Source organism: Neopsephotus bourkii, unplaced genomic scaffold, assembly GCF_033783945.1.
Source record: "Neopsephotus bourkii isolate Nb327-2 ecotype Australia unplaced genomic scaffold, CSIRO-AGI_Nbou_v1 NB_1139, whole genome shotgun sequence".
NCBI classification, from domain to species: domain Eukaryota; kingdom Metazoa; phylum Chordata; class Aves; order Psittaciformes; family Psittacidae; genus Neopsephotus; species Neopsephotus bourkii.
Genome location: NW_026901625.1, coordinates 2,919,365 through 2,942,124, shown reverse-complemented (window position 1 = coordinate 2,942,124; position 22,760 = coordinate 2,919,365). Strand labels below are relative to the sequence as shown.

The 22,760-nt window shown below is 58.9% G+C and overlaps 1 protein-coding gene across 2 annotated transcripts in view; it reads left to right on the top strand.

Annotated features, from left to right (window-relative positions):
- Positions 1-12,704: 12,704 nt before the first annotated feature.
- Positions 12,705-22,760, top strand: part of GRM4 (glutamate metabotropic receptor 4) — a 45,961-nt gene continuing 35,905 nt past the window's right edge. Inside the window, exons 1-2 of one of the 2 annotated variants that reach the window (XM_061363029.1) lie at positions 12,705-12,850; positions 20,128-20,921. In XM_061363029.1, coding sequence (XP_061219013.1) covers positions 20,403-20,921 — 519 coding nt within the window. In that variant the 5' untranslated portion in view covers positions 12,705-12,850; positions 20,128-20,402. Of the gene's footprint in view, positions 12,851-14,711; positions 14,967-20,127; positions 20,922-22,760 lie in introns of those variants that run through there. The other variant, XM_061363030.1, reaches the window with a different exon arrangement.

Genomic DNA, 22,760 nt, shown 5'->3' with positions numbered 1-22,760 from the left:
CCCCCAGGAGAAGACGTTGCTGGCAGCCTCTTTGCTTGCTTCCAGCGTGGGATGGGGCCGAGGCGTGCGGCTTGCTGAGCGCCTGCCCCCCATTTATACCCAAGGGGACTGGGTGCTGGGGAGAAGGGCTGCATGGGTCTCTATGGTGCAAAGTTGGAGGGGAAGGAAGGGAAGATCATGCCTCATCCCCTGCAACGTTGAGGGGCCCGGCTGACCAAGAGCATGGGTGCCCTTTGTGCCTGGAGAGAAAAGGCCAAATCTGCCTGGCCCAAGCCAAACCCATCGGGTGCTGCCTGGTTTTGAAAGCTCTGCCGGGAAGTCACCCCTGGGGCAGCTTGGCCGCCTTGGGCGAGAGTCACGAGGCTCATCCCGGTGCTGCCAGGAGCTCCTGGCACATTCGCTCCCTCCTGCCCCTCTGGATGTGGCACCTTGTGTTTGCGATGGGGAGGTGATGGGGGCCACATCCCCTGCCTCCAGCTGTGGATTTAGGGGAGGGCTTTTCCACTTGGTCACAGGTCCAGCCATGCCATGGGAACCAGAGGTGAAGCCATCCCTATGGGCACAGTGTCTCTGATGGGAGCACAGGGGCTGAGGCAGGCACAAGGCACCGTGAGCGACCACCAACCTGTCCCTGTCTCATCCTATTGCTCACAGTCCCTAAAACCCCTGGCTTCAGGGATGTTCAGCTGCTGCTGCTGCCTTCCATGCTGTGGGGCTTGGGTTTCAGACCCCCTTGATCCCAGAACCAGGTCTAATTCCCCCTTCTCCTTTAACAAAAAATTGGGTTTTGCTAGCTTTTAATCTCCTGCCCGCAGAGGCTGGGCTCAGATGTGCTCACTGCCCCAGCTTGGTGCTGCCCAGGCCCCAGCATGCATAACCTCATGTGTGTAAATACAGATGTAAACCTAAGGTGCAGGTCAGGGAGTGCTGGTGCAGGGAGAGCCGGATGAGCCGGTGGGGCTGGAAAGTGGCTCTGGCTCAGGCGGGGACGATGCTGCCATGCCTGGGCACCCCCCTGCCTGCACGCCCTGCCCTGCTGCTGCCCGTGGGGACATGTCCCTGCCTGTGCACCCGCTTGGTGCAGCAGGGGCTGCATCACCGGCCTGAGCCCAGCGGGTGCCTCTCCCATCCCCTGCAGTGGTGAGGATGTGCTTTGGGTGCTGCTGCCCAAAGAGAAGGGGTCCATGGGGGAGGCACCCCAAGGTGGAGCATCCCATCGGTTTGGGGGGGCTGCTCGGTGTCCCACGCTCCTGGGCCACCGGCTGTGCCACCTCCCGGGGTGGGCTGCTGGGAGCTGGGATGCTCTGGGGCTGCAGCCACACTGCGGTGCACAATGGCCTTTTGTGTGCGGGGCTGCCCCAGGAGCATCCCGACATCCCAGTTTTCCAGTAACATGAAACCTCCTCGGGGCTGCCTCCAGGAGCACAAAGACCGGGGCTGCTGCGGGAGGGGCCGCTGCCGGCACCGATAGAAACCGGTGGCATAAATCAGGGCACCCCCCCCGGAACGGAGCCGTGTGCCAGTCCCTGTGTCCATGGATGCGCATGGGGCAGCCAGCACCTTCTTCAACCCGGGGCTCCTCGTCTTTAGCTTTAGCCCCACCATTGCTCTCAGCGGCACCCAGGGCACATGCCAGAGAGTGAGTAAATACTTGTGGGTGCTCCCTGGAGCCCTCTGCAGCTCTCACCCAGCCTGCCATGTGCTGGGTCTAACAAAGAGGGGTAAGGAGAGAGGTTCCAGGCAGGAACCTCTGTAAATCATTAACGGGGGATGTGGTGGAGGAGAATGCAAAGGGGCCACTGCTTGAGAACTCGGGTCTGACTCATGCGGAGTCTGATTTCTCTTTAAATCAAGGTATTTTACTGTGAGTGGCACATCAAAACGGAGCAGGGCAGCAGAGAGGCTGGTGGTGGCCAAAGCATCCCAGTGGGGCAGCAGGGGCAGTGTGGAGGGAGGCGTTGCAAGGGATGGGGGGCACATGGTGCAAGGGGCTGGGGGATGCACTGTAGGGGGGTGGTAGGAAGCTGGAGGCCCTGTGGTGCAGGGGGATGCGGGACACACGGTGAAAGGGACAGGGGACTTGTTTCTCCTGCCTTTCCCAGTCCAGGACTCTGTCCCTTGGAGTCTGCAGGCCCCGTGTGTTTGGGAAGGAGCACCCCAACCTCCCTGCGCTGCTGGTAGCTCCACTGCCCTACGTGCAAAGACCATCCATCCCAAGCTGTTCCCACTGGGCACCAGCTTTATGCAGGGCCATGGCCTGAGCTCATCCTCCCACCCAGGGCAGCACCGAAGGGGATGCTCAGCCACATCTCTTGGTACCCCTGGCACCCCGCGTCCTGTCCCTATTTCCCTTTGGAGGGGTGTTCCTGGCAGTGCCCCCCATGGGGGTGTACGGACACAGGCACCGTGTACTTGTTTGCTCCGGGCTGCGCTTGCTGCCGGTAGCCCTGAGTTCACTGTGGCAAAGGGGATGTGCGGAGAGGCTGCTCCTTGTCGGGGCTCCAAGAAAACACTTTCCCAGCCAAATTCCTTGACACTTTCCCTTTTACTCAGCTCCGGTTGGAAAAGCATCGAGGACCGAGGGACTTCCCTTCCGTCGCGGTGACTCAGGTACTGGTCACCGGTGACTCAGCCGCTGGCGCTGTCCCCAGCTCCGGGGGTGACCACAGAGGCAGGGACCGGAGGTTGGGGGGGGACCCATGGAGGTGACGGGGACAAGCGGGCTGCGGTGTGACCGAGGGAGCCGGGGCAGCCCCGCTCTCTGCTGCGGATGCCGGGACTCGTGTTCTCCTCTATGGGCCGGGGGGGGGTTAAACCCCGCCTTTGATGGGGCGGGCGATGGCAAAGCGCGGCTGCGGCATCGCGGTCCCCTGCTGCCACCTAACGGGGAGCGGCCTCCTGCAGCGGGGCGGGCTTGGGGCAGGGGGGGAGACGGGGGACACAAAGCCTCTTCCCCTCGGCCAAGCTCCCCCATGGGGTGCGGAGCCCCCCCCGGGGCTGTGTTTGGTCGCACACGAACCAAAGGGAGCATCCTCCTGGAGCGGTGGGGTTGAGGGGGGACCTGTGAGGCAGTGAGGGGAAACTGAGGCACACGAGGGGCTGGAAAGGAACAGGGGTGTTCTGGTGCTCATCCCAACCGTCCGGCTGGGTCAGCTGCACCCGGCGTGGGGTGGAGGTGCGGGAGCGCTGGATTGAGCCCAGCTGGGAGCCCACAAGGTGTGAAGTGGGGCTGGTCCCTGCTCCTTAAAAGCAGAGTGGGCAGGAGGGGGTGGTTTCTATGCTGCACCCTGTGCTGCTGCTGTTGTGCCCTCCTCCTGCCCGCAGGCATGGGTGCATGGTGAGCCTTTGCTCCCTTCTCTGGGGTGCAGGTTGGTTCTGGGGTGGCCTTGGGGATGAGGTAACGCCGGTCAGGACTCAAACTGCCCCTGCTTCTCCCAGCCTGCATATGACAGTCCCCATAGGGGCTTGCTTGATGGATGGCAGGGGATGCTGGTGGCCTGGCTCTAGGGCTTAGCTCTCCATAAACTGCTTGCTTTGCCCCTCAGGGACCGCAGCGGCAGCATCTCTGTCCCTAGCAGGGGACAGCCCTGTGCTGTGGCTGTCCTGTCCTTGGGGAGGGTGGGACACCCGGCCTGGCCAGAGGATTAGGGCTATAATGGGCCGGGGGGTCACTGGTTGCTCCCAGCTCTGGTTATGTGGTGCCTGGCCTGAGTGCTGCCCAGTGATGCTGTGGGTCAGCTTCCAAATGGCATGGGCATGCTGGAAGAGGAGCAGAGCATGGAGGGAGGGGGTGAGGGGCTGGGGGGGGGTACACAAGGCTGGGTGCCACCATGGGGCTGAGCATTGCCCCCAAACCTGCAGTGGGAGGATCACTGTGGCCCCTGCCCGGTCTGGGGCTCCCCCATGGTGCCTGCTGCCTTCATGAATTTGTTGCAGTGGGCATGAGGCATCTTGTGTGCTCTGGTCCCTTCCATCCATCACTAGAGCAGCTCGGTGGGAGTCTGTGAGACTGTCACCTTCCCAGCCAGCTCCAGGGCCTCATTAGTTGCTCACTTAGCAACTGATGCTCTATGTAGGTGCTGGAGCCGAAGAGGCGCGTGTGCATCTCTCTGTGGAGCATCACAATGATGCGGGCTGGGGGGCGGCTTGGAGTGACTCGGAGCAGTGTTCCCATTCCCGATGAGAGGCCCCAGGGTCCCTGTGTAGGGAGAACACCCCTAAACCAGGCCAGCACCCAATCATCGCCATTGAATAGAGGCATGTATTTAATGGGTGCCTGCTCCACAGCAAGCCTGGGGAGAGTGATTGGGATGCACTGGCTGAAGAGGGGATTTTTCCTGAAGGTTTAAGGGAAGATGCTGAGGACATGATTTGTGCAGCACTGAAAATGAGGGTGGTGGGAGTTCGGTTGTGCTCATGCTATGCAACACCCTTTGCATGTGGGGCAGGAGAGGAGAGTCCTCACCATAGCCATGTGTGAAGGGGGTGTTAGGACAGTGAATTGCCCCAGATGCCTTTCTCCCTTTCCCTCCTGGCCCGAAGGGAGCCCAGCACGGCTGGATCCATCCCGCCGCATGGCTGCAGTGAGGACGGCGGCCACAGGAAGGCACTGGAAGCCTGGAGGTGGGAGATGCTGAGCCGAAACGTGGGACCCGAGGGCTGGTGTGGGCTGCGGTATGCGGGGGGCTGTGGGTCCGACTGGGGGTCCCTGGGGCTCGCACTGCACTTTTGGGACCCCTTCATTGCTGCTCCCTGTGCTCTGGGTGCTCTCTTCTCTCCTCCCCAGTACCAAGCCCACTCGGAGCTGAGGAATGCACCTGCCTTTGTCACCCTCTTCCCCTTGTCCCAGGGGATGGGGGCTCTGTTGGACCTTACCTTGCTATCCCCAATGCACCCCTTTGGAACCCCTCACTGGGATGCAGGGAGCTGTGCTGCCCTGACATGGTGAGATTTGGCTGCTGCAGGCAGGTGGGTGGCAAAAGTGTGTTGGTTTGGGGTGATGTATTAGGTGCTTTGCCTGCTTGTTTTTAACTGGCTCATGGTGTAGGAGCTGGGCCGTGCTTTATTACAGCCCAGGTTGCAGTGGGCAAGATGCGAGTGATTAAACACGTGCTGCTTCTTGCCCGCCCGGTCCCTGAGGAGTGGTTAAAGGAACCTCCTGTCACTATGCTGGGGGCTCTGCTTCATTGCGGGTGTCCCCATGTGCCAGTGACAGAAGAGATGTCCCCAGCCCTGCTTGCCCCAGGGGTTCGGTGCCTGAGCACATCTGAGTGCCAGTGGTGGCAAAGAGAAAAAGCAAGCAAAAGTAATGCTGCCAATAAAGGGTTTGAATATTGAGCAGGCAATCAGGGCCAGGGCCCTCTGCTAAGCTCTGCAAATGGAATGGAATATGAAGGAGCTCTTCATTAATTGTCCAGCATCCAAACTGTGAGCAGGAAGGGGGTTTGGTAAGGTGTGTATTTACAGGCATGCTTGTGCTTATGGGCACATTCAGCTGCATGTAGGTGTGAGAGAGGAGGTGGATGTGACTGGGATGGAGCTGGGTTTGATCTGGGATGATGCTGGGGGAGTTGGTGCCTTCTGGGGTGGCTTTGCTGGTGCAAAGTGATGCAGCTGTGAGCATGGGGAATCTCTTGGGATGCAGTTTTATGGTACAGGATCCATCCCACTTCCTCCCAAGCCCTTTAATTGCCCCTTTCTTGCATGGGGGACACATACTGATATTGGATGGGGGGACCTTTCCTAGTGCAGCCCCTCTTATTGCAGCACCCAGTCGATGAGGAACATAATTACTCCTGCAAAGGCAAATCCGTGCCAGCCCTGGCTGCCTGGTTGCACTCCAAGGAAGGCAGTGTTTCCTTGCAAAGTATGAGCCCATGAATATTTGATGCCCAAGGAAGATATTTCTTTCAGGAGGTTGTTGCATGAATTATGGAAAAGTTGGGAGGAGAAGACGGGTGCTGTTGTGATGGGGTCGGCTCCATGGGGGAGGCTGCCCTGGTACCATGGGGCTTTGCTTGCTCAGAATCCCTTTCCCAGGGTGGGGAGGGAGCTCTGCCCCTTGCCCCTCACTTCAGCAGCAAGCAGAGCTTGCTGGAGGAGCCCTTGGTGCAAATCCATCCCAGTTTGGGGCATTTTGCTTTCTAGCAGAGCAGGTTGGTGCATGTGGAGTGAATGGGGCAGTTTTGGGGGTGAGAACCTTTAGGTGCTGGCTTGGAGGCCTTTGAGAGGGGTCCTGCAGCTTCCCCAGGCGCTTGTGGGGAGAAGGAAAGTGATGCAGCCTCTCTGGCCTGTTCCACACTCTCCTTGCTTTCCCCATCTCCTGTGTGCTCTCTTACCTGGCTGGGGTTGGAAACCCCAATGATTGATGCCGGGCTCATCCAGCATCCTGCAGTTTTCCAGTGCCAGTCTCTCCCTGATGACTCGTGGCTCTTCTGGGCTGGGAGCTGGCAATGTGATGTTGACGTGCTGCTCTTGGGTCCAATGTGATGTTGATGTGCTGCTCTTGGGTCCAATGTGATGATGATGTGCTGCTCTTGGGTCCAATGGGATGCTGATGTGCTGCTCTTGGGTCCAATGTGATGATAATGTGATGATGATGTGCTGCTCTTGGGTCCAATGGGATGTTGATGTGCTGCTCTTGGGTCCAATGTGATGATGATGTGCTGCTCTTGGGTCCAATGGGATGCTGATGTGCTGCTCTTGGGTCCAATGTGATGCTGATGTGCTGCTCTTGGGTCCAATGTGATGATGATGTGCTGCTCTTGGGTCCAATGTGATGCTGAAGTGCTGCTCTTGGGTCCAATGTGATGTTGATGTGCTGCTCTTGGGTCCAATGTGATGCTGAAGTGCTGCTTTTGGGTCCAATGTGATGATGATGTGCTGCTCTTGGCTCCCCTGCCCGTGTCCTGCATGCTGCGCATGGCTGGTCAGGAAGGAGGAGGGGGTTAGTTAATACACAAAGCTATTCCTCTGATGCTCTTGTTGGTGCAGAGGGAGTATGTGCTGTGTTAATTTTACCACCAAATGTGTTTTCTCCTTCCTTTCTCCTCCCTCTTATTTTAATCCTTTATTTTACCATTATAGAAAGCATTTCCAGCTGCCAATGATCCCTGCAGGTAGAAAATCCTCTCATCCATGCAACTGGAAGTGCAGACGGAGCAATCTGCCCCTTTTCCTTGTGAAACTCCCCTGGAAGTCATCTTTTGCCCAAAGCAGCCTCTCACTGCACATCCCTGAACCTGCCCCATGTGAGCCCATGCTCTGACGCAGAGCAGCTCCTCCAGAATCACAGAATCAGCCACGGCTGTTTGGTTTTTAAGGACCATTTAAAGTGTTTCAGGGCTGGAAGGTGCTGCAGGGTGTTTGTTGCTGCTTGGCCTCAGCCAGAGAAGCCTCAATGATGTTTTATGCCAGGGCTGGATCCTGCTGCAGAGGGCTGCTTGTGGGACAAGAAACCTGTCCTACTCCCTCTTCCCTTTCACCCATCAGCTCCCTTGGGAGCGTGGGAGCAACTTGGGTCCGTTTCCCGTTTTCCCTGCCTGTGGGTGAGGGCTGCATCTTGCTCAGCCGCGCGTCCTAGTAGGAATGGGGGGAAATGGATGTTAGAGATGGCCATGAGCACACACGCCCCACTTATGACAAGGCACGGGTTCCGCATGGAGATGTCCCAGCGCATCCCACGCTGGTAGTGGGTGAAAGAGCTGTGATTTTCATGGTACCAGGTCACGGTGCCGGCAGCTTGGATTTGAGGGAGCTGGCCTCTGCTCAGGGTGCCGTGCGGGTGCCGTGGGGATTCTCCTTGCTGGCTCTCTTGCCGATAGGTGGAAGTGTTGCCGAGGAGAAGAGCTCTGGTGCTGTCTGATTCGGAGCTCAGAGAGCAGCGACAGCCAGGCAGGAGGCCTTTGTCCTCCTGAAACACGGAGCCAGTGAGCTACCGAGGGGAGCCTTTAGGCTGCGTACACCCAGGGGAGTGCAATAAACCCTCGACAAGAGGCTCCGATGTGGCAGCTGGAGGAGGTTTGGCCGCGATGGGTATTGCGGTGCCTGCTCCATCCCCTCAGTGTTGTGGGGATGGTGTAGTCTCCCCCTTGGTCCTGCTGCTTGGACTCAGTTGGGCTTCTCCTGGGGGTCCCGCATCAATGGGATGTGGGTGCTTGGAAGGACTCCAGGGTGCAGAGGAGCCACTGATGTGCCTTAGGAGCTCTCAGTGTTGGTGAGGGGTGAGTGCGGGGCTGCTGGGGAGCAGGCACGGCTGCAGCAGCCTCCCTCATGAGGAGTTGTCATCACTCACAGCCTGCAGCCAAATCATCCCTCTTCCATTGCTAATTCCTCCCTGCAAGCCCCCATGGGCTTCCCCCCTCCCCCCCCCCCCTTAAAATGCAACTCTTTCCATCAAAACCCAGTTAGTCATGAAGTCTATAATGGGTTCTATATATATATTTTAAATGGTCTGACATTCGGCATCCCATTATCCTCACTCCTCAAGAGAAACAGGGACTCGCTGTGTGAAGTTGATCCAATGCGAGCGCGGTCGGTACCGTTTTTGCTCTCTGAAATATCTGTATCTATCACCCATATTCATGTGCTGTTTGTGTGTAGGAGTCTCTTTCTTTAGAACGAAATCAAAGGCTGGGTTCTGGTGGTTTCTTTCCCTCGGGCCTGCTATTTGGGTACCTTTTGAGGGCAAGATGAATTATTTCATTGCCTGGTTTTGTTTTGCCCTTGTGTGGATTCCTTCAGTAACTCCCATCCCTGGTTCTAATTGCCCAGCGCAGGAGAACTCAATGGCTTTTGCAAGCAGCTCATGCAATTTCTGCTGGTACATGGCAGTGGGGGGCTGAGCTGGGTCACCCTGCTCAATAACCAGCCTGAATCACCCTGCAAGCTTCCAGCAGAGGCTTCCCTGTTCCCCATCCTCTTGCTTAAGGCTCTTCTCTGCCTGACATCACTGAAAACCTTCCCTTTGCTGACACAAAAGCCCCCAAGGAGCATGATAAAAGTGTCAATGTGTTCCTCTTCCGTTCTTTTTCCCTCTTGAATCCTTCTCCTCCTCTTCTCTTTTCTTGCAAACCAGCTTTTTGCTTCCTCTCATCACTGAACACCAGGCAGGAGGCATTGACCAGACAGAGCCCATGTTTTTCCTCCAGGTAAACCAGTAAAACATTCCCAGCCCCTCTCCCTCTTACCTTGCAAACTTACTTTGGTTTAAATACACATGAAAATAGCTCTTCCTGGGACTCCGGCTTTTTAATTGTGTGGATATTGCACCTCATTACAGCTCTATTAATATTTCACTTTGAATTAAAGATTTATTTTCCCCACCCTCCTATCCAAGAGGGAATTAAATCCCCACCCAAGGCAACTACAGGCGCTGGCAATGCATCCCACTCTGTCTGTCTCTGTGATCCATGAAGACGAAGGTGGTGACTTGGCTATGAATTATTCAAGGTCCTTCTGCAGAGCAGAGCTGCAAAGTCCAGTCCATGAGATGTGGTTTCATGTTTTCCTATATTAAAAACAAACAACGAATTAAAAATGGCAAATCTCCCTGGAAGTGGCTTTAGCAGTGGACACGGTGACCTTCCTGGTTGGAATGGGGCCCGGGCAGTGGGAGGCTGGATGCTGTATGGCCGGAGCGGTGCCTCTCTCCGTGGTCTGACACCAGAGCATCCTGCTGGGGTCTGCCAGCCCTGGAGGCTTGGGGAACGCTGATGGGGACCTTGCAGAGGCTGGAGCACCCTGAAATCCCTTGATGGAGTTGGACATGGAGGTGGGAATTGGCTTGGGGTGCACACCTCCAACCCTGGAACAGGCACTGACTTGTTCAGTTCCTTTTGAGGCTGATGAAGCTGTATTGATCCTGCGGAAGACAATGCTGCATCCATTTGCTGACAGTATCGAACTCCCCTGGAGTATTTGATCATCTCGTGACCTGTGTGCCCAGGCTGCAGCACCAGTGACCTTTGCTGAACTGCCCATGGGGTCAACCCATTAACCCCGTGCATGGGCTGCTTCGTGGTATCTCTGGGTATCTCCTGTTAATCCCTACCCATCCTGCTCAGCCACTGGGGGAAGCTCAGCAACGTTGTCCTGAGCCAGGTTTCCAAATGTTAATTGGGTTTTGATGCTCTTGATGGTGACACAAGTGCTGTGACGATATTTTGGCTTCTGGCTGATGGCAGGGAGCAGGGTGTGAGAAGGGGAGATGCAAGCTCCATGGGGCTTGGAGAAGAGGAGATGCTGCACGGTAGCAAGAGCATCCCTCACATCCCTTGGACTCTGGTCCACAAGACTGGGTTGGGGGGGGCTACATAGTGATTATTTGCTATTGGAACCAGTGGGCACAAAGCATCTCCAGGTAAGCAGGCTGCTGCAGCAACATGGGTGATGCCCAGACACCTTACCCCAGCTATTCTTCAGGACCTGAGCAAAACAGAGCAGGCACAGCTTTGCCCTGTGCTGCCAGACCCCAGGCTGTGATTGAGATGCTCTCATTTCTCCCTGAGGGCAGAGCACAGGTCTTTGAAATCCCCTGGGAGCTCAAGGCTTCACCTGACCCGGAGCAGAGCTCTTGACCTTAGGGTGCCTCTGAGAGCTGCTTTTGGCAAAGGGATTTGTTGCCCAGTTTATCCCATGGTGGCTGGAGCCCCCTCAGCCCTGGCTTGTGAGTGACCTGAGGATCTTTGGGGCATGAAGCAGTGGCACAGGCTCCTCTCCTCCCAGTGGCCCTGGGCACTGATGTGTGCAGACCCCTCTCCTGCCTTTGTGCCCTGCTGGTCTGAGCAGCATCCTTGGGTCACCAGGTGATCCCGTACATGGGTCCTTGTTTTGGTCCCAGGGGCTCTTCCAGCCCTGTTGCAGTGTTCCAGCTGCTGTCTGTGGTGGGGACAATGTGGCTTCTTGATGTTCAACCCCCCCCCACTCACTGCTCTGCTCCCTGTGCAGTGCTTGCCTCTTTGGAAGTAAGCCATGGATCCCCAAGGCAGGCAGACATGGGGTGAAAGCTGCTGCCCTGGGGCCCTGCTTGGGGACAGGACACTGCTCCTGGTGGGGCAAATTGCAGCCAAGAGTCGGGCTGTCACCATCGTCCATCCTTGTGTCCCCTCCCCACAGCACTAAGATGCTTTTGCTTCCATTCCTGGCACGGATGAAGGCTGCACATTGTCCATGCAACTGGGGGTCTGGATGGGGCTGTCCCCCTCCCGGGGCTGCACTCCCCTGCACCAGAGCAGAATGACAATGAGGACTGCCCCGGCTCTCACTGTAAATGAAATCAGTGCAACAGCTTGGTCTGTCTGCAGGAGACAGTGCTCTGGCATGATCCCGTGAGCATCTGAATCCATGGGAATAGTGCCACTTATTTTAATGGCAGGAGGGCGGCTGGCCAGCTATTCAGGTGAGTGCATCTTGCTGGAGAGCACGTAGCTCCTTCACAGGCTCGGCCAGGGAGCTGTGTTGGGAGCAGGGCACTCACTCCTGAGTGCTTCTGGTAAACCAGATCGTCTCCAGCCTCCTCAATAGAACTTGAGCAACAGGGCTACCAGCATCCAGCCACCTGCAGCAGCTCCCTTCCTGCCTGGGACCTGGCTGAGCCCGCACCAGGAGCTGCACTATTCCAAGCAAGCAACACAAATGAGCTCTTTGGGAAGATGAGGCTGGAAAAGTCTATTTGAAGGCCTGTGCTTTGCTTTTGGTGCTTGGAGGGGCAGATAGAGGTGCAGATGGAGGTGCAGAGAGCCCTCCCTGCAGCCAGATCCTCCCTTCATGTGCATGGACTGGGGTCCCTATGGGCTGGTTGCTGAGAGTGTGACCCCTTATTACTCCCGTGACCGGTTCTCTTACATTCATTACCGTGATGGATTAGAGCAGTTAATGTGTCAATGGCCATTACTAGGGGGCTGTGTTTGCTCTGGATTAATGAATTGGCACACCACAATGGGCTCCTCAGAGCTGCCTGGGGCTGGGGGGGTGATTTGGTAGGGAAAGGAGATGATGCATGAGCCATGCTCCATGTACACGTGTGCAGAGTGGGATGTTGGCATCATTTTATGGGAAGCTGAAGAGAAGGGCAATGGTTTAGGGTGATGAGCCTTGGGGAGCTGCTCCCACCTTAGGGAGGGGAATTTGGGGATGACAGGCCTTGGCAAAGGTTGGTGTGTTTGCACCTATGGGAGCTGCTGTGGGCCTGTGCTCCTGCAGGCTGTGACCTGCGAGAAGCTGTTTAGCACCGCAGGGTCTGGAGGCCCCGGACTCCGGGCAGTCCTGCTGCTGTGCTCATGGCCGCGATGGTGGCTGTAGGCGATGGGCAGGGATAGAAGTGTACGTACAAGCAAAATACTCCTCGATGCAAAGACCAAGGGGCAGCAGGGCATGAGAAGAGCCAGGTCCGTCCCCATTCCCGCCGGCCGGGGCTTTTGCAGCCCTTTGTGCCCGGTGGAGGGGGATTTGAGGGGCTGTAGACCCCTCCCCGCGCCGGAAGCCGGGTCCGGGTGCGGGGGGTCCCCCGCAGCCTCCCCGCCGCGGTGCGCTAGTGCTTTAAAAGGCTGGCAACGCCGGCGGCGGGCTTCCCAGCGCCTCTTCATGCAAAACTTCCACGGCCCCGGCCCTCCTCCCCCTCCTCTTCCTCCTCCTTCTCCTCCTCCTCCTCGCCGCGGCTGCGGTGCGCGGAGCGCGGCGGGTCCCGCCCGGCTGCGGCTCGCTCGGCTCCCCGGGCCGGGGCTGGGGGCCGCGGCTGCCCCCGCCGCATGCCGCAGGGTGCCCCCGGGGTGCCCGCGCCCCGCCGGGGCCGGAGATCGATCGGCGGGAGGAGACGGGGTCGGCGGCGCCGCCAACTTCGCGCTGCCCGCGGGTAAGTGCGGGGCTGCGCGGGAGGGGCGCGGAGCACCCCCGGGACCCCCCCCTCCCTCAGCCTTCCCGGGGGGGCTTTGGGGCTCCCCCCCCCAATCCCTGCGGCCCCGCTGCTCCCCCCCCCCGCTCCCACAGCGCTCCAGCAAATTTTCCGCCTTTCCTCATTCTTGTTCCGGGGGGGCTGCGACAGCCGCGGCTGCAGCGGGGAGCCCCCAGCGAGACCCAGCCCGCCGGCTGCCCCCCTCCCTCCCCGCGGCTGCGCCCCGGCTCCCCCCCTCCCTCCCACTCGTGGGCTGCTCCTCGCCGAACCCCGCCGTGGGGGGCACGCGCCCTGCTCCAGTCCCCAGAGGTACCCATGGGGTCGGGGATGGGGGGGGCTGAGCGGGGATAGGAAGGGGTTTGGGGCAGGAGGCACCGGTGGCTGTGGCTGAGCCGCCGGCGGGTGCCTGCCCTCGGCTCGCCGCAGCGGCCGGGGCCCGCAGAGCCCATTGCAGGGGCAGAGAGCTGGGGCTTTGCCCAGGTCAGTGGGGAGGGGGCTGCCCCTTCGAGCTTGGAGGGGCTCTGGGGGGTGAGAGCTTCCCGCGGAGCTGGAGGGACCCCGCGGAGGCAGCCCCGGTCCCGCTGTGCGCGGACGCCAGCTCCCGGGTTCGTTTCCCTCCCGTAGCGCTCTCCTGCTCCCCGATGCTCTTTGGGAGCGCGGATCCGTGCGGCTTCGGGAGCTGCTGGGGAAGTTGGCAACAGTGGGGAAAAAACGGAGAACTCTCCCACCGCCTGCAGGGGCACAGCCCCGCCGCCCTTCATCCTCCTCCTCCTCCTGCTGTGATGAGTTTGCCGTGCTCTGCCAGCCGGGCTGTTTTGCGCTGTGTTTGAGGGGAAAGCCCGGCTGCCTTCAGCGGCGGCTGCGACAGAGGCTGCGGAGTGAGTCACTGGCACCGCTGCTGCGGGTGACCTGTGGCTTGGGGCTTGGACGGGGGTATGGCTCCGGTGACCCGAGGAGCTCACCGGTAGGGCCTTGGGGAGGGAGCGAACGGAGCCGATCTGTTGAATGCAGTGAGGAGCTCGGAAGGATGCCAAGAGAACTGCCAAAAAGCGAATCAAAAAAAGCTGAATTTCCTTTGCTCCCTGTAAGCAGGGATTTATCTGCTGGGGTGAGACCCTCCTCCCTGAGCTGGGAGCTGCGGTTCGATGGGATGTGAGGAGATCCTGGCTGCGTTTGGCCACCCTGGTCATCCCCATCCCTGGGGATGCAGTGCAGGGCTGTGGCATGAGGGGGTCTGTCTTTGCCAAGGATTCCAGCTCCCCACAGGCAGCAGTGTGCTCCAGCTGCCCTTGGCTGGGGGGGCACAGGCAAGCCCTTTTTTTTGGGGGGGGCAGGAGGCGCTGGGCTGGGGGTGCTGAGCTGCACCCCGGGGTGTCAGGGCAGTGGAGGAGGAAGCTTCAATGGGATTTAACAGCAGGAACCAAAGCTTGGGTGCAGCCGTGGCCCGGTCCCACATTCCAGGGGCCAGCATCACCCTGCGGAGGAGCTTGCTGGCTCCCCAAAAAAGAGCATCACGTGCTTCAACTTTGGCATCAGGCAGGAGGAGGATGGATTTGTCAGCTCAGCCACCCCCTTCCAGCTCTTCCCAGAAAGGCAACGGTTTGGAGACGTGGCAGGTCCTAATTATAACATATGCAAACCTGCTCCTGCCGCCCTCCCTGGCTTTCGCACCCACTGCGGGCACCGTCTCTTCCTCTTGGGCTTTGTGTTTAGTGGAGGGGTTTCCTCTGTGGACTGCTCTGGTTTCCCGCTGCACAAAGCCAGGCTCAGGACTGGGGTCTGTGCCCCCATTGGGCTGGCTATGGGCAGGGACTCGTGCCGGTGTAGGTGTGATGGGAGCAGAAGCGCTGTTGCCGTGCTGCGGGCACCGCTGGGGACTGGCAGTGAGGCTGCGCCCTCGCTCCGAGCCAGCATCGTCCCAGTTTGCAGAAGGTGATCAAAAATTAACAGTGGGATTCTGCTGCACGTGGCAGGAGTGGGGATGAGTCCCGGCTCCTTCCCTCCCTCCCTCCGGCTGCTCCCACCTGGAGCTCTGTGCCTTGGCTGCTGGCAGAGACCCTGCACTGCCTCCCGCAAGGTGAGCCGCTGCCATCGCCGCTTGCTCCGTGGCTGGATCCTGCTCGCCTTCCCCACACCGCTCCATCTGATCCTCCAAAGTGAGGGATTAGCTCTGGCCTGCTTGGTAGCAGGGAGGGAGGGGAAAGGAGGGAGCTTGCTTGCAGTTAAGGGTATTATACGTATGTATATATATATATATATTGCATGATAAATATTCCCTGGCTCTGATGGGGGAGCTTCTTCTTTGGTTTTCAGCATCCTTTAGGGGATGCTCAGGGGCAGCGAGGAGGCTGGTGACACCCGGCTTCCCCGCTGTGGGGCTGTGATCCGGATGCTGGCAGGACCTGCTTGCAGAGAGGTCGAGTCAGCACCCTGGTGATGGGCTTGGGCTTATGCAAGCACTGCGATACCGGTTTCTGCATCTACTGAGGGGTTCCTTGTAGGGGGGAGACTGTGCCTTGGAGCATGTTTGGTGGGTTTTGCTGGTAAAAGCTGGGGTCTCTGCTCACCACTGCCTGCTGAACCATGGCCTTGCTTTTCCTCCAAGCGAACGCCGGGGTACTTGACCTGAATACTGAAGGTTTTGCCTGTAGAGAGAACTTAACCTGGCGTCCCCTCTCTCCGTGTCAAAATTCTGCTGTATTTCATGGTGCTTTTGCAATGAGAAAACAACCCAGGAGCCAAAACAAACTTCCCTGGAATAGCTTCGAGGGGGGGAAGAGCAAGTGTGCGCTAATTGGGATATTGTGCTGGTGCCGGCTGGCCCCGCTTGCCGAAGGAATTGCAGGTGGGGAAAGAAACGGCCTTGATTTTCAAAGAGCTGCAGCCGAGTCTGTGGCAACGTGGCACAATCCGGCACAGCTCTCCCAGTGCCGGTGCTGGGCTGGGAGGTCTCTGTGGTGGTGAGCTGATGGGTGGTCGGCTCCTCGGCAGCCAGGGATGGGGTTGTGCTGGTGGGTGCTGCGTGCAGGCTCTTGGCTGCTTATTCCTGCATCTTCTGGACCCCATCACCGGCTCAGCCTTTGCCTGGTTTAACAAACCCAATGCAACTGGGTGGGCTCAATGCAAAACCAGTGATCGCCCTGGCTTTGAGCTGGGAGCCAACAGGTCCTGCGCAGCTGAAGGAGCCCGGTCCTACTGCAGGCAGAGCTCTGTGGTCCATGGGAGCAGAGTCTGCGTGGAGAGGGATGGGATGCTTGGGCCACCGTGTGATAAGCCCTGGCTGGGATGCGGATAACTCACCTCCGGCTTTGCCCGCTGCCGGCGGGCGGTGATAAAGCCGATGATTAGCGCTTAGCCAGCGCTTGGGTTGATGGCACATGAGACGTGAACTCGCCTGCCTGCAGCGGCACCGGCTCCACGGAGCTAATGGCAGTAAAATGACTTGGTTTTGACTGGGAGCGGAGAGAAATGGGCCGTTTCCTTCCTTATTTATTTATTTCTCCCTCCCCAGAAGGAGCTTTCTCATTGCTGCGAAATCTCTGCTGTGTGTGGGGGGTGTCAGCAAAGAGACCCCTGTGCTGTGCAGCCACGATGGACCAGGTCTCCTCTGCCCCCAGGACTGGGTGCTGGGATGGGTCGGTGTGACCTGGGGGTCTCTGTGGGCTGTTTGTGCCCAGGGCTGGGGCAGCACCAGGCTTGGGATGCTCCAGCTGCATCTCCTGGAGATGCACCCACTCTGCGGAGTGACCTGGGCACTTGCCTTGGCTCCAGAGCTCTGGGGCCGTGTGTCCGGGGGCTGCATCCTAGTGCCTGTGAGCACTGTGGGACATGGGGAGCCCAGTGCAGAGCTCACAGGGATGCATGGAAGGAGGATGGGAAGGAACAGTGGAGGTGAAGCCCGGGATCTGGGCACTGGAGATGGTTTTGCAGCAGGAGCTCAGTGCAGCGCAGGGGGGGTTTGATCAGTGTTTGATTTCTCTTGCCCAGCTGAGCCTTTGCCCTCACCCAATTCAGGGGCCTTCATTGATGGTGATGCCGGTGCTGGCCTGTGTCTTGTTGGCACGGCCACCACTAGAGGGGAACAGGATGACACTGAGCAGGACCAGGTCCTGTGTCCTGGGGACCCACAGGGCAGAGGCACAGTCCAGGAGCACTGCCTGTGGCCCTCCTGGCTCTGCAGTGGCCCACTAGATCAGTTGGGCTCAGGCAACATCCCGTGCCCAGGGTCTGGAGATCTGCTCCCTTTGAGCATCCCAGCATCCCAGGGATGGCTGGGAAGAGGGTGATGGAAAGGCTTGTTCCTCACTGATGACATGCATGTGGGAAGTGGGAGGAAGCAGCATTGCTCCTTCCTTTGGTGCTGTGATAAGTGAGCATTTATCCCACTCCACTATTACCACCTTGGAGTGTGTGCCTGCACCTGACTTGTCACAGTGGTTCTCCCGTGGGGATGTGCAGATGGGGCAGGAGGGTGCCTCTGGCCCCTCGCTGCCTGTAGCATGTTCCCTGCTGTTCCCTGCTCCATGATCACCTGCTGTAGGCAGGTGTCTCCTTCCAGATGTGCATCTCCTTCCAGATGTGCAGGACCAGCCTCAGGACCCACTGGGTGCATCTCCAGCACAGGTGGGACCAAGATTTGGGCTGCAGCTGTGAGGATGCTCATGGCAGGGGGGAAGATGGAGGGGGGAAACGAAGGGGATGCTCATCTGGTGTCCCTTCCTGATGGGCTTCAGGCCATTTGCAGCCCAGGCTTGTCGGGTAATTCAGGCTGCATCTCCCCTAATGATTCAGTGAGGGATTCAAACCAGCTCCTCCTCCCCTCCCCATTATTTGCGCTTTCTTCTTGCCTGCCGTGATATTTTTACCTTCGGTTCGTTCAGATTATATGATCAAAGGAGGCACAAAGGGGAGAGAACACAGAGGAGAAGGCTTAAAAGAAGAAACAGAGAGGCTGTGGGCTCTGGGGGCACTGCCAGCTCTGCTGTGGGCTCAGGGGACTTTCCTAGGAGCGGGTCCATGTGGTGACCATCGCACCCTCCCCGCTGGGCAGAGATGTCGCAGCTCCAGGGGTGATGGTGTGGGAAATGACCTGATTTCAGCTGGTGTGAGGCTGCGGTGCTTGAGCATCCCGGGGTCTCCCCATCCTCTGCCTGCTCGCCACAGGCAGAGCCTGACCCGCTTCCAGTCTATGGCAGGAGCTGCTTTTCCTTGCTGGTGATCACGGGGTGGCTCTTGCAAAGGAGGGGGACTGTGCAGGGGGTTGATCATTGGTCCCCATCCATGTGTGCGTGGGGCTCTCCAGTGGTGGGGCAGGTTGGGGAGGGCGGTTATCGTGCTGCAGCACTCCCCAGCTCCTGCCTTTTGAAGCAGAGCTCGGCACTGGGTAATTCTGGCTGCTTAAAAGCCCTGGCTGTCAGAAACGCTTTGGAGATGGGCCTTCAAGTGGCTCCAACGGGCAGGCATGTGCATAATTTATGGAGGTGAGTTGAGGCAAGGGCCCTCCTTGCCTTGCAGAGCTGGGAACCTCCTCCGTGGTGTAAAGGGGCTCGGCAATTGCGGGCAGCACCCATGGGGCTGGATAAGAATCTGACCCAGGAGGCACAGGCTCGGGTACCAGGCTCTGCACTTGAGCTGAGATTCATTTAAGCTGTTTCTTGGGTCTTGCTGTTGCAGCCCGTCCTGCCTGGGGAATGCATTTGCCTGCTTGGCTCTCCTCTGCTTTTTGGTGCCTTGCATTAATCATGCGCTGTCCTTGCAGTATCCATCAGTGACTGCTTGGAGGCAGCAGGGGTGAGCTGCACAGGAGAGCCTTTCCCAGGGGGGAAACTGAGGCAGGGCTGTGCTGGTTGGGCAGGGGCAGCTCTGTGACATGGGGAGGTGGATAAAGGGCTGTATGCAATGATCTGGGGCTCAGACTGTGGCAGCATCCACTAGAGTGGCTCAGTGGTGAAAGCCGAAGAGACAAAGTGAGGGCACAGCGGGTTGCAGGATGGTGAGAGGTAAAACCTCCCTCGGCTGTGAGCAGGCTCCTGCAGTGGTGTGGGGCTGGGATAGAGGTGTTGGTGTGTGGGTCAGGATGCAGCTGTGTCTATGGGCACAGCCTGTGGGTATCTCACTGCTCCCACTGCCTTCACCACCAGGTTCCCCCCATGTTTCCCAAGGGACCATTCACTCCCTCCTTCCTCCCTTATGGGCACCCAGCTCAGGGTCTGAGGGCCTTTACAGCCTGGTGCTCTCAGCACAGAGCTGACCATCCATCCTTGCCACCGTTAACTCGGGCAGAGCCCCAGGTTGCTTGCAGGGGGCAGCCAGGAAGCCAAACTCCTGCCATGGCTCGGGTGAGCCCTCGGTGCTGTCTATATTTGCTGCTGGAAGGTGTTGATAATGGATCTTGTGGAGAAGCAGCTGCTGGTTCAGGACTCAGTGGTCTGGAGGAAGAGCAGTGGGGTCTGCAGGGCTTTGGGTAGTGATTCACATCCGTGATGCTGAGCTTCGGCAGCGCCTGCCTGTGTTGGCTCTTGCTTAAGCCACAGATGAGCTCTGAGCCCACTCGGGTTGTGGGGACTCATGGCAGGCAATTGATAACCGCGTTGGGAACAGTCCCAGGTCCTTCAGCAGGGGAAGGTGATGCAGGGAGGAGGCTTGGGGGGGATCTTCAGCCTCAGGCTGCTTTGCTGGGGCAGGAGGCTGTGTCTGGCTGGGCTGTCAGTGGGACAGGGGAGGGGATGCTCAGGGGAGGAGGAGCGGTTTAAACACCGGGTTTCTCCCCAGATCAGCTCAGGGTCTAAATCAAGCTCAGCTTTAAGTCTGCTGCTTGGCTCCGGTGCTCAGCTGTGCCCTGGGGGGGAGAGGTGCTGTGGGGCAGGCAGGGACCAGGGCTGTGGGTGCATGTGGTGCCCCTCAGAGCACTGCCTTGGGGCCTGTCCCACCCTGGCAGCTCCCTGAACGGGGGCAGGATGGGACGGGGTCCCAGGGCCTCCCTCCAGCCCCAAGGAGGCCACCGACCTTGGTGCAGAGCGAGCTGAGGGCTCCTCACCAGCCCCTCTGCCCGGATGCAGTTTGGGCTGAGCCAGAGCTGCTGCTGTGAATCAAAAATCAAATGAATCCCAAATCTCTTCTTTGCCGTGACCCCGGTGCTGATTCCTGCTGGGATCCCTGATGGAAGCTCAGAAGATGCCTTTCTCATGCTTCTGCTTCATTTTTTCTCTCCCTCCTTTTCCCCTGTCCCCCTCCCCAAGGGCTCTGAAGGAAGGACCCGAAGCATTGCTCGGGCTTGCGTCTCCATCACCGCATCTTGTCCCGGCGTAGCCATGCAGAACCCGGCACCCTCCTGCAGCCCGGCCGCCCGCTGCTCCTGGGGGTCCAGCACCACGGGTGGAAGGCGCTGATGGGGCTGTGAGCAGAGCACACTGGGAGCACTGGGAGCCATGCCCGGAGCCGTGCCGCCCGCCCGCGCCAGCCGCGCTCCCTGACTGCTGCCGGTCTGGGCTCGAGCTCTGCCCCAGCGTTGGCGATGAGCCGGGGTTCCTTTTGCATGGAGCGTTTCTCCTTCTGCCTCCTCCTGAGTGCCTGGAGCTGGGGGTGGGCGCCCGGGGGTGCCGCCAAGCCCAAGGGCCAGGGCTACCCGCACATGAACTCCATCCGCATCGACGGGGACATCACGCTCGGGGGGCTCTTCCCCGTGCATGGCCGGGGTGTGGAGGGCAAAGCCTGCGGGGAGCTGAAGAAGGAGAAGGGCATCCATCGCCTGGAGGCCATGCTCTTCGCCCTGGACCGCATCAACAACGACCCCGACCTGCTCCCCAACATCACGCTGGGCGCCCGCATCCTGGACACGTGCTCGCGGGACACGCACGCCCTGGAGCAGTCGCTGACCTTCGTGCAAGCCCTCATTGAGAAGGACAGCACCGAGGTGCGCTGCGTCAACGGCGGCCCCCCCATCATCACCAAACCCGAGCGGGTGGTGGGCGTCATCGGCGCCTCGGGCAGCTCTGTCTCCATCATGGTGGCCAACATCCTGCGGCTCTTCAAGGTAAGGGCTTGGCGAGGGTATCGGTACCCACCGGGTGCAAGCACCGCGGGTGTTGTGTTGTTGCCGTGTTCGTGCCTCTTCCTCCACGCCTGGGGGCAGGATGTCTTTAAAACTCTTCTCCTGCCTCCCCCAGGTCCCTGGGGATCCCCTCCTCCATCCCCCTCCAGTGATGACACTGTTAGCAGGAGGATTTGGAGCTCTTCTCCCCCAGATTCATGGTGCGGGGGGGATGATGATGCTCCTGCTGTCAGCGGGGCTGTGGGAGGGAGGTTGCATTGCAGGGGGTGGGAGAACTTGGGCTGGAAGGGACCGTGGGGTTGGGGGGGCTCAGCCTGCTGGGGCTCGGTTGTGGTGGATCTCGTAAAGCTCCGAGGCTGGAGAGAGCTCAGCTCCCTGGGAACCCCTGTCCCTGCCTGTTACTTGATGGGGTTTGGCCGGTCTGTGTCCCCTGGGGGGTGATCTGGGGGTACCTTGGCTGTGGAACACCCTTTGCCATTGTACGAGACGCATCGAGCACCTCCCTGCCTTGTGCTGTCACCTACAGACCGATGCTCTCCACTTGCCTACCTGGAGCAGCTGATGGAGCATTTCAGTATGGACCCCCCTCACACTGCATAGGGGATGGCTCCATAAGGGGCTGTGGGTTTGACACCCGAAATGTAAGGTTTTGGCTGGGGAGCCGCAGGGTTGCTGCATTCCCTGCTGGGATGGAGGGGTTGAGGATGGCTGTGACCGCTCTCTGCTCCAGCCCAGGGGGCATCAGCCAGGCTGGGGACACTTATCATGGGGTGTGCAGTGGGCAGTGGACAAGGGGCTGTGGATGGATGATGCTCTCCCTCCTGTTCTCTGTGCCAGCCGCAGGAAAGCCGAGGAGTTTATAATTGCTTCCTCCCTTGCTGTGCATTCATTTATCTGCAGCAAGGTCCCTGGGCTAGAGAATGTTTGAACAAGAGCAGGTCCCAGCGCCCCAAACCCCTCCATTGTGCAGTATTGGTGCTGTTTTCCCTCTCCTCTCCCTCTGGTGCGCACAGGGTGCCCTCTTGGGAGGGCTGGAAGCTGTTAGTGAAGATGGAGAAACCAGATCGGTGATGGAGTTTGGGTTTTTTTCTGGGTCCCCTTCTTTAAACGGTGTGAATGTTCCAGGCCGTGAGTGAGAGGCTGTTCAATAATTAAAATAATATAAATTAGAGGGAGCGGGAGGAACTTAAAAGCTATTTGCTGAGACAAAAAAGATTGAATGCTTGCTGTGGAGAGGAGGAGGGAGGCAGCGGGAAAGGAGGCAGGAGAGTGACAGCTGAAGGAAGGGGGGTACCTGCACCCTTCCTAGGTTATTACTGATTGGGTTTTTTCTCCTCCTCCTCCTCTAATGTTGCTCTTTGAGCAAAGCCACTGTGACCTGTGCAGGAAGGAAGGATGCTGCTGAGCTCGGGTACACCCGTGTCCCAGCCTTGCAACCTGGCACTGGTGCTGCTGGTGGCCCATTGAGGGCATGTCTATAGCCCTGGGTTTCCCCAGTGACTTCAATATCCAGCCCAGTGAGGTGGGTGGGCAGGTAAAGGATGGAGGCATCAAATCCCCAGGTAAGGATGCAGGATGAGTTCAACCCATCCTAGACAGCAGTGAATCCCTGTGTGTGGTGAGGGGTGCATGCACTCCCCGGTGGTCCCCAGCACAGGGACACCATTCCCATGGGATGTGGAGTCTTGCTTCACAGCAGGTTCCTGCAGGAGCTCCAGGACTCATCCCCTCCGCCATAACCTGGGAGCTGCTGCTGCTCTTTGTTATTCAAATAGTGGGTTTATGGCAGGGACATGCTTCAAATGGAAATAAGGCAACTTC